The sequence below is a fragment of the Pomacea canaliculata genome, linkage group LG4, assembly GCF_003073045.1.
Source record: "Pomacea canaliculata isolate SZHN2017 linkage group LG4, ASM307304v1, whole genome shotgun sequence".
Classification (NCBI taxonomy): Eukaryota; Metazoa; Mollusca; class Gastropoda; order Architaenioglossa; family Ampullariidae; genus Pomacea; species Pomacea canaliculata.
Genome location: NC_037593.1, coordinates 32,913,092 through 32,928,054, shown reverse-complemented (window position 1 = coordinate 32,928,054; position 14,963 = coordinate 32,913,092). Strand labels below are relative to the sequence as shown.

The following is a 14,963-nucleotide window of genomic DNA, read 5'->3' as shown; positions in this document are numbered from 1 at the left end:
ATATGAGGATAAATTTTCTAGGTATTTTGAATACTTTAATACTAAGAAACTCAAAACATGTTGCAATTATACTAGAATGAGAACTATAATTGAAATTTGATTAACTTAGAAACTGTCATTTGGTGATGTATATAACAGCTGATTTTTTTTTTCTTGATTCTCACTTTGTTTGTTTGGAAACAATCTATTGCGAAGTATGACTGTTTGAAAACTGTCTGCATATCACTTTTTCAAAGATTAATTGGTTCTATCAGGTGATTATCGCAGTTTCCTGATAACGCTTCTGATATGAAATATCATTCCACTATATCTATTGATCATTTTTTGGTGGCGGTAATTCGCTTCAGTTCTCTTTCTTCCTTTCTGCGTTGTCAGCAGGGCCTAACTGCAGTTCCCAGATTTTTTTTTATTTTATATATATTTGTTGGTAGAAATCTTACCTCCTACTTCATCAGGCGTATACATCTGTAAAACTTTTGGTAAAAATTTTCAGATTGTAACTTTTGTTAACCTTCTATCTACATTAAATATATCAGTTCTAACAAGGTCTGATCTTAAACCATTAAAGCCGCGGTTCTCAAACGGTGGGGCGCGACGTGCTTACAAGGGGGGGCGCCAAGGTGGTAATTTTTTTAAAAGTTTCTTATACCGGTATTAGTGAAATTCGCTTACATTGCTGGCTAAGGGGGACGCGCGGACCTACCTTTGTTCGTCAGGGGGGCGTCACAAGTAAAAGGTTGAGAACCGCTGCATTAATGCTTTATTTTAGGGCTAGATGATTCAATTGTTATAGCTTTTTTTTTCCTGATGGTGTGATTTAATTGGTATAACCTTTTGGTTTGCCTTTATAGCTGTTTGTGAAGACATTGTACAATGGTATGATAGTATAACATTTTGTGACTTTTACTTGGATAGACAAATGGCAGTGGGTGGAAGCAGTGAAGATGGGCCATCTGCGGCAAAAGGGAGTGAGACGGATGACAGGTATCCTCTGTTTGTGGTCTGGGGATGTGGACCACAATCAAGATGATAAGAGCGAAGTTTCCAACAGTTGAATACATCACCACAAACACCTTGACAAAATGGCTAGGAAGGGCTGATGAGAGGAAGATTATCTTGATGGTACGTAACTAAGCAAAAGAACAGCCTGTATATTGGTTTCACATCATTTAGTGTAAGTTTGCACAGACCAAGGAGTGCACTGTAGCTGCAGGGTGCTATATACCTTGGTAGTTGATGTTGACTTGAGCAACTAACCATTTTAGGATAAAGTTCCCCTTCTGGTATCTGTTACCTATGACCACATCTTATTTTTAATGAAAAGCCAGAAGGTATTTGATGTACTTAAAAGACAAGCATAAACACATTTGATCAGCTTGTTAATCACAGCTTGAACAGCTAAGCTATTAAAATGGCATCTGATGACCACTTCAAACTACCTCATGCTGAAACTGCTTCATACAAATCTTCCATAGTCGCTTAGAAAAATGTGAGCAAGAAAATGCAACACAGCAGCACACTATAGCTTTTCTTCATCCCATGTTGTTCTCAAGTCATTTACGATAACACAATTATTTTATCCCAGAGGGCTATTTGGGCCAGCTCCAGATGAAAGCATAAAACGTTACCATAACCTTTCCATATCCACCAAACAGACTTGTGCATTCATGTTTCAGACAGCTGCATTCATTCACATACAGTAACATTCAGAAGCCACACAGTCGAAACAACGAAGGACAGCTTCAGTCTGTTGGTCCTGCATGCACAAACACAGGATCAGCTGCCTAATGGGAATTGGAAAAATTCTTCTGACAGGATATGACTGTCATCACAAATGAATTCAGACACTTTCAAAAGTGGTTTAGCAGAAGAATGGGCATTTGAATCCAGATGGGGTGTTGAATTTTAAATGAATTTATATTAGAACAGCAAATTTAAAGCTAATTTATGTGTATCAGAACAGCACATTTAAATTTAAAACGTAAAGGAAGCTTAATAAAAAGCTTAAAATAAAGGATAGCATGCCCTTACATTGCTGTACAGTACTCTGAACTATATCACGACTGGTTTTAGGACTGTCGAGCACCAGAAGAATACAATGTGAGTCACTTAGAGGGGGCACATTGTGTTGACTGGAAAAATGGCGATCCGTGTCAGCTGTTGAGCAGTCTACCCTCTGGTGAGTTGCTTTTTTTAGGGTTTGTCAGAGAATTCTTCCAGTAAGTTGATTGTTTCAAAATTAATGCTTGACTAGTGCATATGTCACGATTTTACTTTGATCGAAAGGCTATGTTCTCATCCCCAAATAGTTAGATTTTTATTACTTTTAAGCAAATAAAATTCTGTAAAGTTATAAAGAGAATTAGTTTACTGGTCTTTCATTCAACTAAGATAAATGTTTTATTTTACTTGAGCGTCCTTAATCTTCTAGCTACAGGTCTGTCAAAAACTTCAAGCTGCAAACTTGTTACCATCAGAAATGACAAGCACCATAGCTTTAGCAATAATCTGGTATGACACTAACCTTGATTACAGATATACTGCTGCACCCAAGGAAATTCTTTATAAAATTACTGTTCTTTTTATCTTGACATTACCATAATCACATTTTATAACAATTTCAAATGATTTGTGATATGGTTTAAAGTTATTATAGAGAGCTGAAAAAAGATTTTTTAAGAATGTGTGTGTAACAAATTCTTATACCAGAAAAATACAGCAAGTAAAGTTCTTTAGAATGTGCCTTTTTTTTCAGATAAGCCCCACACTGTGGTATGTTATTGTTCTGTTGGATACAGATCTTCAGTGATGGCACAAAAACTCCAGCAGTATCTAGCAACTGCAGGTATACTAAATTGTACCTTTTTAGAAAGGCACCATTTCCACTTCTTTACACATAATACAGCTGTGTGGTTTTATGACTTTAACGGATTTCTAAAGCTTTTCTAGTGGTCAAAACATATAGTGCCAGCTTCCCTTTAAAAATATTCAGTTATCTTTTGACAAGACAGCTTGGTCAAAATATGCTGATGCGCACAACTCTATCTCTCATTTTCTTTAAAAAGAATGAATCATGTCACCAGTCCATTGCAACCACTTTCCCTACTTACTACCTAAAATTACTACTTTGACAAGAGTAGTATGAAAATGGCTAAGAACTTGTCTTTTTCCATGTTTATGAAGCTGAAATCATAAACCTTGTAGAAGACGCTCACAGTGAAAGAATGCTATAAGCCAGCCACATACATATGCTCACCCCCTTTTCTGATTTGCATACAACCCTCAGAAAACTGCTAAATTCTGATTGGCTGTTGCCATAGGCCACCGATCTAAATGAAAGAACCTCATTCAGAGAGTCGCAAAAATTTGGTTCAGGAATGGACTCTGTCTGAGCATTGTTTTTATATATATATATAAAACTTACTGTTAGCATTAACCTTCTTAGTTTAATAATATCCATTTGCATTAGTTCGTAACTGTGTTGTCAATTGTTGCGCATGCAAGTGGGGACAGCATGTTAATTTGGGTGAGAGCATTCAGATGTGTGAAATTGGGGGAGTGGGCGTAAAAATGTGGAAGTCGGGATAGTTGAGCCAGCAGAGGTGTCGTCTTCCTTCTCGGACTGTCTATCCCTTCTCCCTGCTGTTTTGTCACAATGAACACAACCCATCACCTGCGCCTCAATTCTGAGGGTTGAACTATGTAATCCTATTATGAAGGTGGAACTGTATAATCATATTCCAGCTTTGCAGTATTGAAGAAAAACAGCTGATCAACAAAGTCCTGCTTAAACAGATCTTTCATGTTGTCAGCTCTAAAAACAACAAAAAAAAAACATATGTCCCAGATGTACATCATTTGAGTAGCTGACCAGGTTGTGACATGTATTTAATATAAAGTCTATCCATGTTTTGTGTAGAGTCAGCATTTCCTGTGGGGAGTATTAGTGTCTACAATCTGGAGGGATCTCTCTTCAAGTGGGCCAATGAGGGACGACCCATGGTGGACTCAAGGGGTCAGGCCACTAGGATGTGTCATCCATTTTCAGCCACCTGGGGACTTCTTTTGGAGAAGCAGTTAAGAAACTGGGGAAGTTCAGAAAAATAACATTAATGTCATCATTTGGGTGAATTTGTTCTGTTCTCATCTGCTATTAGCTGTATGACGGGCCTTTATTTTTCTATAGGACAGCACTTTTTTCCCTAAAAGGTGCCAAATTCCAGTGACCATTCAGATGCAATCTAAGGTATGACATTTACAAGCCACTCTAATGCTTCTAATGCTTCCAAAGCCTAATGCCTTTTGGTGTGTCCTATGTACAGTACAGCAGTTTCCTGAGCAAAAATAATTCAGCCTACTAAGTAAACTCTTTTTCTTGATATAATTTTCATTTTGACGTAATGAAGTAGTTGCAATGAAAGGTAAATGAAATGCATGCAGGCATGTTTATGATAGGCTGTCAGTTCTTAATTCATTTAAAAACTATTAAGTGCATTAAATGTGTTATGCTTTAATGTGTGAGACAGGTAAATGAACATGTACAACATGAACATACAAGTCACTTTTAACTCTCTTAGCCCTACATAAAAATATAACATTAAAATTACTGGTTTATAACTAAAGACTGTGAAGACAGCAGGTGAAGTTTTTTTTTTTTTTTTATTATTGCTGATCTGAGATAAACATTAGACCAAGAAACCTATACATTTTTGGAGGGGAGAAAATTTGAACTTTGCAATAAAAGTAATGAAAATTGCCTTCCGTGTGCTTCCCAGCAAAGCCACAATCATGGCCCATTGTGCTGAGAGGGTTAGAGGACTTCCTCTCTAGAATAAAGTACAATTTATTTCTATCATATAACTGCTATACCTTGAAAGAATACTTAAGAAACATAATCACAATACATCATATATCTGACTTTTAATTATGTATACTTCAACTGAACATTTTGACAAAAGTAATATACACTGAAAAAGATATTGTAAACTTGAAAAAAATGTTAAAGATCTTCACATAACTCAGGGTCATCAGGTCTGGCAGATTTAAGGGCACATAAAAATCCTCTTTTACAGTCTCCTGTGCAAGAATCAGTTTTGGCAGACTTGAAATAATACCTGAAATGACATATAAAACTGATTAATCTTTGAAATTTGTGCTGAAAGTGTAATTGTTGGTATAAAGCTTTGTAACTAACAGATTTTTCAAACATTCCTATTTTTTGATGTTCAATGTTTTCTGCTATTAACAGGCTTGCACTGTAAGACTAATTTCCTTATTAAGTTAGAATGGGATGAGAAATAAAAAAAAAAGACTTTGGTACTTTCTATAAAATGGAATGAGGGCATTAAGCAGGTTTGACTGCTTTGCCTTTCATAGTGTTATTGCCATGTACTTCTGACCAGAAGAAAAGATAAAACATACCTAAATGTTTCTGGATAAAAGCAAAATAATCAGATTATTAGGCAGGCTGGCAACACTAAACAGCATTTTATTGGTGGGTAAATGCAGAAAGGGTATTGCTCACTTGTAGAATGTCTGGAAGAGGGTATCGTTTGCCTTCATTCTATAGATAAGCTCATTCCAGTCCTCTGGGTACAGCCCCTTCATTTGATAGTCACTCTGCAAGGCAGATAATCTGATTTCTGAATCCTATAATTCATTTGTTCACTCATTTATTGGTGGGCAGTATTTGATAATACATCCACATCCATTATTCAGTTTTATTTATAACTGAGTAGTTATTTAACATTATGGCTAGCTTATAAGATTTCTATGAAACAGTTTATAGCAACATGTCAGGGATGGAATGTATTAAATTGCACATGGGAATAAATGTTGTTTCAGCATTACCAGATATGGTGTAAACGAAAAAAAAAAAAAAAAAAAAAATTAAGCTGAAATGGCTTTCAGAACAACCTGAGTTCTTTAAAGTAATGAGAAATGTCATCTTGGTCCTCATTCGTTGGATGTGATTCAAGGAAAAAGACCTTAATAGACTGCATCCAGTACTGGGCTATGGAGGTAACTTAAAAGAAGTAAGCCAAAGAAGAGGGTAAGTACTTATCAAACAGATATTAAAATAATATTATTATCTGCATTATTGAATACATGCCACTCACCAGTGGAGAATATTCTCTTTCCCAGACAGGGTTTCCATACTCATTTGCATGTGACAAATTCAAGAATGAGTGTGTGTAGTCAAGCACAGCCTGAAAAAAAAAAAATTTAAGTTTCAGACAATAAGCTGTGAAATCCTTCGACCTTCCTGTTGCTACAGGCTTGCATTGAATTTGGTAGTTCCAGTCTTTTTTTATTGTATATGCCAGAAGTTGACTACACTACATCGCAAAAACAAGCCATTGTTAGCAACCACAAGCAAAAGATGTTTGTTAGTAAAATAAATATTGGCTGCTCTAAAATAGCAAACTTGAGGAATAGGTCAGAAGGAAATTGTAGAAAAACATTTTGTTTTAATATTTCAACCTAACTAGTGAGTGCAAAGGATTAGGTCGAACCCATTTTGGTAAGCAACTGACATGCATTTGATATGGAAGCTTTGATCGGTGTTTTACTTTTCACGCTCACTGTCTGTATGTAGGGAGGAGGAGTCAAAGAGGAAGATAGGGAGATGCTGACCCATGAACTATTGATGTGGTTGCCATCAATGGTGTATATACGAAAGCCAGGGTTGGTGAAGGAGTAAGGTGTGACACTGCCACCAACATAGGACACACCGACAGGTCGTGTTCGGTTGCTAAGGTCGTAGAACACCTGATACTCATCTTTGTGAGTGTGGCCATGGAACTGCCCTGTGATGGTGCTCTCGTATCTATGGTGAACAGAAAAGTTTTACTGACATCATCTCTCACTACATCTTGTAGTTGTGAATGGACCGGAGCTTTTTAACAGTAAGAGAAGCACCACTGAATATGGTAGCAAATCCTCTAAACAGCAAGAGAAGCAGCAGAATTAATTATCAGTTTCTTTCATTTCATTTTGTTCTGGTGAAGTAGTAACAAATATAGTAGAGACTACTGCTCTTGCTTACAGAATGAAATATAATGTGGTGATGACTACCGTTCTGTTTTTTATAGATCTAAGTATAAAGAACACTTGATATTAGCACTTATAGCAGTGTAATTATATAATAAATATAATCCTTATCAAATTGTAAATTGTTTTTCTTAGTCACTAATAAAGCTTTTGTGAGGGCAAATGTCCTTGATGCTCCTGAACCTTTTCAGATTTTTTTTTTGTGTTAGAAAATGATATTGTCTTCTGCTGTAATCGCATATAGTGACCATTTACAAACCTGTTGATGAGTTTGTAGTAGTTCCAGCTGAAGTCATGCATCAGTTCCCCTGGTGGAATATGGCTGAGGATGTGAACCTAAAACATGAAAAGCAAAGCACTATAGACTGGAATCTCTCACTTCTAAGTGCATCACCTAATTTCTCGATGATGACGATGACACCAACAATGATGATAATATGTTTATAATGGAACCTCATTACTTAAAGCACCATTGTGTGTGTGTGTGGAAGAGAGAAGAGAATGTTCTGTAGACGCGTGGGCTGGTGCAATCAATTCACACTTTAAACCTCTAACCTTTTCACCTTTGTCCTCTGCCTCCTGCAACACGTCAGCTAGCCACTGTAGCTGACCCTGTGGATCTGTTGAGTTGATGAGCAACCACCTGTGATGTTAAAACTCGCTCATCAGGTATAGAAGAAACAGCGAGCTTAACCAAGTCGTGTGGTTATACACACGGAGATGTACTTACATGCTTTAACTTAACTCTTTTTCCCTATACATCCTCTGCATTAGAGGAGATGCAGCAAGTTGCCACATACATCTACAACTGTCACAGCTCCGTCTACGTGGTTATGCATACGTTTCTGTGTGTGGATGATATGTGCTGCTTTAATGCTATGTGATCGAGGGACTGAGAGACAGGGCAAAATGACGAAGCACAAATCGAGCATTTTAACAGATGAATCAGGTCATACCAGTTGGCACTGGCGCCATAGTTGGAGTTCAGCGAGACGATTCTGAAGCCTGGGAAAGGGGAGAACGTGTAGAACCCGCCTCTGCAATAACGGAAGTCGTTTTCATCAATAACGCAGCAACAACAGGAAACAAAACACATCAGAAAGATGAGAAACAGCAAGAGGATAAGACAGAGAGACCAAAGACAGGAAACACGTACGGAACTGGAAAAAAATGCTACCTTAATAGGTTCACATCTGTGATGTTAGGCCAGAGAGTAGGTGTGACTGGAATGTTAGTCTAGCGAGTGTGGATGTAATGGGAATGTTAGGTTAGTGAGTCGGGGTGTAATGGGAATGTTAGTCTACAGATTCGGAGCATGTGCACAGTTTATGGCGGTAGCAGAATTGTGTATTAGTCGTTGCTTTGTGAACTGTTACATCTAGATGCCACACGGTTGCTACGAAGTAAAGAAAATATAATGCTCAGCACTCGATATTTGGCTTGTTAACTATAAGTTGACAACTGTAGACTTTGAGGACTGGAAGAAACTACTGCTGGAAGTCAGCCTAGGACTGTAGGAGAACTGTGTGTTAAAGAACATCAACTATAGGGAGAATGGAAACTTCAAATGATATACTGACACACAGATTACCATCTCACCCGCAGCCCGGGCAGAAAACGTAACTTCTTCTCACCTGAGAATAGTCTGATAGGTTGACGATGGCAGCCAGTACCCCCACGCCTCTAGCACAGCTGAGTACAACCAGGACATGGACTGACCCTCTACAGAGTCAGGTGGGTAGCTGGGGAATAGAACATTCTTCAAACTAGGATGAATACTTTACATGGGCAATCTGGTTTGTATACTCTGCTGCAAACAGTAGCTATAGCGTTGTCAATCCGTCTTGAAACTTTACGATTATTGATGCATAAAAGGGGAGAGGTCCGTACATGACTGGGATTTGGTTATGTTGTTAATATTTATAGACACCAAAGATCGTCAATCAGACTAGACTGCACTCCTACAGGTACAGGCAAGACTTCACTTGAGCTAATGTCTGCTGCAGTTGCACTGCACTTCGATCACCTTCACCTGCTATAGCTACAGGCACGGTACTTCAGTTATCACAACTTTTATGCAGGTACAGTATTTGCAAATGACTGATAGATCACCTGTCGCAAGGGACAGACTCGTGATTGCCCATGCACGTGTAGACAGGTTTGTCTGGGAGGTAGCGACGAAAGAAACCAGCCAGCTGCAGAAGTGAGGTCAGTTGGGCAGTCCTGGTCTGGTTCCACACATCATGAGCAGGAATGTCGCCAGTGAAGATGATGTAATCAAACTGAAACAGCGCCCACAGGACTAGACTGACATAAACGTACAAAATAACTTTTATTACATAAGAAATATTTATATTTACATAAATGACATTTTCTTGAGCATGAGAGGTGCAGGGCGCATTGGGTCATAATACCGGAGGCGGTTGCTGTGCTCAGCTTTGGAGACACCAGTTCGAGGCGCGCCTGGACTAATGGAAAACTGCTTATTTAGAAGATGTCTACCTGATTAATCTTTTCACGTCGTGCCCTATACAATTAAAGGTGAATAACTCTCATTTCGTTGCCTCTATAGCCGCTAAGCTATTGAAACAATCAACATTCATGGGCTGCATGATCACTAAACACAGCTGCATTAACTTATGAACTTACCACGTTTCTCAAAAGTAATCTGATTTGTGAGTTTTCATGTCATGGCTTGAAAAGGTACGTGGCGAGAGAACCGTTCATTAAAGCTGGAAAGGTCTGCTAGACTCACCTGGTCCTTTACGTCCGCGAGAAGACGGAACAGATTCTCAACGGTTTGCCATGGCGAGTCGCAGTTCCGGTAATCTCCCCAAGTGCCTCCTGCCTTGGATGGAGTGGGAGCTGGAAGAGCGAGAAATATGAAAGTAATCATAAGGATAGGACCCAGGATAAACGAGCAAACAAAAAACTCGACAATCACGAACGTGGAAAAAAAATCCTGAAGATTCAAGCAAACAAAATCTTGAAGATTAGAAACTCGAATTAAACTACAAAATAACAGACACCCCTTTCCATAAGAAAGGCCAAAAAAAAATTTTAAAGAAAAAACAATAGCTCGCAGATAAACAAAAACAAAACCCCGGTAATTTTTAAAAAATCGAGGAAACGATCAGAAACAAAACTGCATACAACGACAAAACAATTCTCTTATGCACGCGCAAGCAGGGAAAGCTACAAAAAAGCCGAAAAAATAACTGATATCGTAATCTTAATACAAACTATAACAAACATCAACAAAAGTAAATATTTAAATTTTTGTTGAGAAAACCACGAAGATCTTTCAAAGTTATGAATTCACTTTCAGCTCATTACAAGCTGAGCGTTAAACAGACATAAATAATAACTAAACTCAGAAACAAGAGTAAATGCTTTCTTTGTTTGTTTGTTTGTTTGTTTGTTCTTACTTTTTTACTTCTTCGTGGTTTTGTTTTCCGGCACGATGTCGTCACACAAACATCGCACGATTTATTATTGTTTATACTCAGAGCAATCGATTGCAAGAAATAAATGCTAAATTTAAAAACTAAATCAATTTTCCGTACAATTTAGTTAAAATTTATTTCCTGAAGGAAAAATGGTGCAAAAAAGAAAACAAACAAACAAAATCTGGAAGCGGCGATTTGCTCGATAGTTACAACGATTAATTATCACATATGATTAATCATCACTTCTGACATATGATGTATAAGTATGGTTACATGGTGGGAAATGTTTCCCTTTCTCGGTTGTAATTCGAAAACAAAGCAAATTTAAGGTAAGAACGATTTTTGTGCTTATTCTTTAAAAGTTCGTTTTTTATGAAAATGTGCTGTAATCTTTTTGGTCATCTTTGCACCTATAAGTGACCTTGTACGTTTGGACATAAGCAAATGTTTTCGATGTGTCACCGACTTTGGATTTTCACCGCCAAACGAGAAAAGTGTTTTGTCACAGCTTCGATAACGGACGATAAAGGATAGATAACCGACATTGACAGCCATTGTGAGGCTAATGGTGCACACCCGCACAAACAAACGATGAAGGGCCCAAGGGAAAGGTGTTGTGTGCTGGTTGATGGTTACCTGGGTAGGTGTCCGTATTACGGCAGCAAAGCGGCTCACCGCAGCCGGTGTCGGCACCCGCCAAGTACTGGTCATCCAGGTGCAGGTCAGTCAGGTGTAGCACGCGCATTACAGGTGTGCCAGGCTGTGCGGGCGTAGATAGCCAGCGACCCCATAAATCGAGAAAAAAAAAATCATTTGTGATTCCGTTTCCAAATAAATTAACCCAGTCTTTTCCTTTATATACTTCCTCATCAACCTCCACACCTCTCTGCTTGTTCCCCTCCCCTCCCCCGAACTTCCCAGCTCTTCCTTGCTTCTGCTCTTACTCTGTTTTCTACCACCTTCTTCTTTCCCAAATTTCTCTCGATCTCTGCTTCACCCATCTCTCCTCCCCCCTCCCACACACACACTCATTTTTGTTTCTTCAGTGGGTTTTTTTTTTTCTTTCTTGCTCTTATGTGTGAAAGATAAGCAGTTTTCTTGTCTAAATTGCTTAGCTGCTCACTGTCATTATTTGTCAATCTCTTTGCAAAGGGATCGAAAGGTGTATGTAGATGGGTAGTGCTGATCGAGTGATCATGCGTGCAGCTCAGCAAGACTGACCTGAGGTCGCACGTGCGGCGCGACTGGCGGCTTGGGTTTGCTGGACATGGTGATGTTCCACTTGCCCGGGTCAGGGGGCGTGGCGCACTCACTCCCTAGCAGTATGCCGCACAGTTCGTCGGGAAGTAAAAGTGTTTTACGCACGACACCGAGAGCCATCTCCTGCAGACAGACAACAAGGGTGACAACAAGAATACGACATATATTTACAACCACTTTCGTATATACGTCGCACCTGAACGTCTACCGCACAAAAATAAGATCGAGAACAATAATCATAATGATTTATTATTACTTAAGATGATTCTACATCCCTTGACAGGGAATCTCATGGCTTTTTCACAAAGGGAAAGACGACCTTTATACACCGCTGTAGATCATGTTCCAACCTAGAATCATTGACAAAACGCACTCATCATATGTCAAAATACCATACACCTCTGACCAACATATCAACCAACCTAAAACACCTCACGGTCAGTCAAACACTGCACAGCAATAGCTGAAAAAACAAACAGTTTTGCTCTAAGGGCTGGAATATACTGACTTGAAAAGATTGTTTTAAAGACTTTTTGAAGGACTCTGCGAAAACAAATGGTTTGAAGAATTATTTACACTATACTGTTTGATTCCCGAGTTGACTACCTGCACTAGTGTTCATGAGACTTTTGTTGCTGATACAATACACTGATACAATCGATTTTATAAGTCAGTGGATTAAAAGTTATTGATAGTGTGTACTGGTCTGCCCATAGTTTATAAATACTGCTTACGGATCTGTACATGTACACTGTACTGCATTAATGGTCTGTACGTGGGAAAACGACTTACCCTCGCTTCATAACTATACGGACCCTGTTCTGTGCGTATTATTGCCACTGTACTGTGTATGAATAATACTAGTCTGTACATATTATTGCCACTGTACTGTGTATAAATAATACTGGACTAGTCTGTGTGTCTTACACTGTACTGTGGGACCACCATCTGACACACTCGTGGGTCCTCGATCCTTCGTGCGATGCACAGGTTAATGGCGGCGTTGATGATGGCGTCCTCCGTCTGGTTCTGTCTCGACATGTCATGCAGCATCCTTACCATGGTCTTGCAGGCTATGCATGACAAATTGCTGACATGATGCGCAATTGGTGTCCAGGCTCCTACTCGCCTTACGACCGGAACTGGAATGACTGGTGTTGTCACGTCGTTGTCACGGAAACGCGATCCTCCTGTAAGTTCCTCTTTCTGCTTGAGTTCAAGGTGAGGCAAGGACAGAGCACACATCCACCCGGACACACACACTAACAGTAGCTGGCGCAGATGAATCGGATCCATGGTTCACACCCGATAGCAAGCTAACTGTACTGCACACCACTGGCTTTATATAGGGCTTAAATACCCCAGGTCGTCACTGGGTGTTAAGCAAGCACAGATTTCACCATTTGCACCCTTGATGATATCTGCTCACAAAGGAGATAAACACATGTCATGCAGCTATGATGGCAGAGTCACTAATTTTTATTTATAGGTCTTTGGTAAGACAAGATAAAAATGAAAATATAAACTTGTCAAGCCATCGAGCTTCCAGATGGTACCACTGGTATGACGACGAAACCAGCGGTCAAGGTGAACTGTCGTCCCTTTGTGTGGTCTGACATTTTGTGGTGGCAGTCCACCTGGCGCTTATCAATTTGTCTATTCACACCAGGAAAATTCTGACTAATGATCGATGGGTACGTGCAAAATGATGTGGGGACAATGGCCAGCTGTAATTACATTCCAATGATCAAGATTTCGGTCTTTACCCTTACACACTTTACACTGTCAGGTGCTTTTACTCTCACGCTGCTAAAACGTTCACAAGCTCGGTGGGGTGATGCTCCCACCTCTACAGCTCTCTCTCTCTGCACGCCCTTATCCCTTTCCGATTCGCCCTATTATTCCTCCTACGCAGAATATTCCAGCATCTACTCTGTTTCTACGGTGCCCCCTTCTCTGTAAAAAGCCAACAGAGAGGTCGCGAGAAAACCATCCTCCGGAAAAACTAGGGAACACAAGGTCACCCGGGGGATGCAACGGGGTCACCGGACATCGGGCACCTTTTCCACTGTGCTGTCCCAAGTTCGCACATGTGTGTCAGCCTATGTATGTGTGCTTGTGTCACCAGCTATACCCAGCCTGCAAGAACTCTTGGGTCCCTCATGGGACCTCTTCGGGAAGAAAGTTGGGTCCCTCTCGGGTTTTGGAGGCGGGACCCTAAGGGGACCTCTTAGGGAATTCCCACGGGTTCCCATGTTTTCCCACGAAAGACCCACCCACCTTCCCACCGATCACCCATGAGAAGTCCTGTTTTCCCATCAAATTCCCCACTCCCACTCCCCTCTTGCTGCATCCCTCACCCTTTCTCACTTTTACTTACACTGGTACACAGGCTTGCACACCATGAAGAAAACATTCAACAGCTTTTCAAAATCTCGTTTCCTCACAACCCATAAATAGTAGGCAAGAGATATCATTAAACAATTTTATTATTTACAACAAAAAACTATTTTAGCAGTTTACATTATTTAAAGCATTAAAGTTGTTTTTGAACATAAGCATTCATCCAATTATTTACATAAAAATTACAGTCAATAATTTTTTACCCCATGAAAGTTATTTTTGAAATAATTATTTATAACATAAAGTCAAACAATTTACATAAAAGATAGAAAAATATGACACCAAAAATCGATCCATGAGTGGTGGAATCCCTGTAGAAGAAAAGAAAAAAGTTACAATGTATTTACACATTTTGATTTTTGCTGTGTAAGTAGAACTAACCTCTCACATAGATTAAAGCTTAACTCTTTCTTTATGCACTCAACACAGGTGGCCGCTCACTTGTTATGCAGTATTCACATTGGGCTGATGCATTGTTGTAATTTTGTTTAGGCCTATACAGCTCGTGGTTTAAAAGAAAAACTTAATAAATAAGATAGTTTAGGCCTTTATGAATACAATTATCTCCCTTACATGACGAAGGACGTATGTTTGAAAGAAAGTCTCGCCGATATTCTATACTGGTGTCCAGACACTTAATCCCCAGACACTTAATCCCCAACGCTTCAACCTTAAAATGAAATTTTAACTATAAAAATTATGAAGCCAGCGAAAAATTTAATTGAAATTCAAATAATTATTTTCATATAAACATCACAATAAGTTTTACAATTAAAATACTTTAACTAATGTTGTAGA

At 39.2% G+C, this 14,963-nt stretch overlaps 3 protein-coding genes across 10 annotated transcripts in view; 1 reads left to right on the top strand and 2 right to left on the bottom strand.

Annotated features, from left to right (window-relative positions):
- Window positions 1-459, bottom strand: part of LOC112561940 (uncharacterized protein KIAA1841 homolog) — a 28,082-nt gene extending 27,623 nt beyond the window's left edge. The window contains 1 exon segment of the mRNA XM_025234811.1: window positions 441-459. The gene's annotated coding sequence lies outside the window, so the exon portion shown is untranslated.
- On the top strand, window positions 1-7,237 carry LOC112561947. 8 transcript variants are annotated; one of them, XR_003098748.1, is made up of 6 exons: window positions 164-254; window positions 916-1,122; window positions 2,074-2,179; window positions 2,756-2,845; window positions 3,920-6,035; window positions 6,599-7,237. XR_003098748.1 is itself a non-coding variant. In XM_025234819.1 (6 exons), exons 3-6 carry the CDS (start codon window positions 1,009-1,011, stop codon window positions 4,105-4,107), a joined length of 498 nt encoding a protein of 165 aa, XP_025090604.1. In that variant the 5' UTR covers window positions 191-254; window positions 864-868; window positions 916-1,008; the 3' UTR covers window positions 4,108-4,347. The 8 variants fall into 8 exon arrangements, 6 of the variants coding, with proteins under 6 accessions (XP_025090610.1, XP_025090604.1, XP_025090605.1 ...); XR_003098747.1 differs by having other exon boundaries at window positions 3,920-6,052; XM_025234819.1 differs by lacking the exon at window positions 6,599-7,237 and adding an exon at window positions 864-868 and having other exon boundaries at window positions 191-254; window positions 3,920-4,347.
- Window positions 4,495-14,096, bottom strand: LOC112561941 (sphingomyelin phosphodiesterase-like). The gene is made up of 13 exons (XM_025234812.1): window positions 12,690-14,096; window positions 11,724-11,885; window positions 11,139-11,262; window positions 9,809-9,918; window positions 9,166-9,335; window positions 8,688-8,795; window positions 8,010-8,090; window positions 7,609-7,696; window positions 7,313-7,389; window positions 6,637-6,829; window positions 6,120-6,209; window positions 5,525-5,619; window positions 4,495-5,114 (listed from the first exon to the last, which is right to left on the bottom strand). The coding sequence occupies exons 1-13, from the start codon at window positions 13,056-13,058 to the stop codon at window positions 5,000-5,002; spliced, it is 1,782 nt and encodes a 593-aa protein (XP_025090597.1). The 5' UTR covers window positions 13,059-14,096; the 3' UTR covers window positions 4,495-4,999.
- Between the last annotated feature and the right edge of the window lie 867 nt (window positions 14,097-14,963).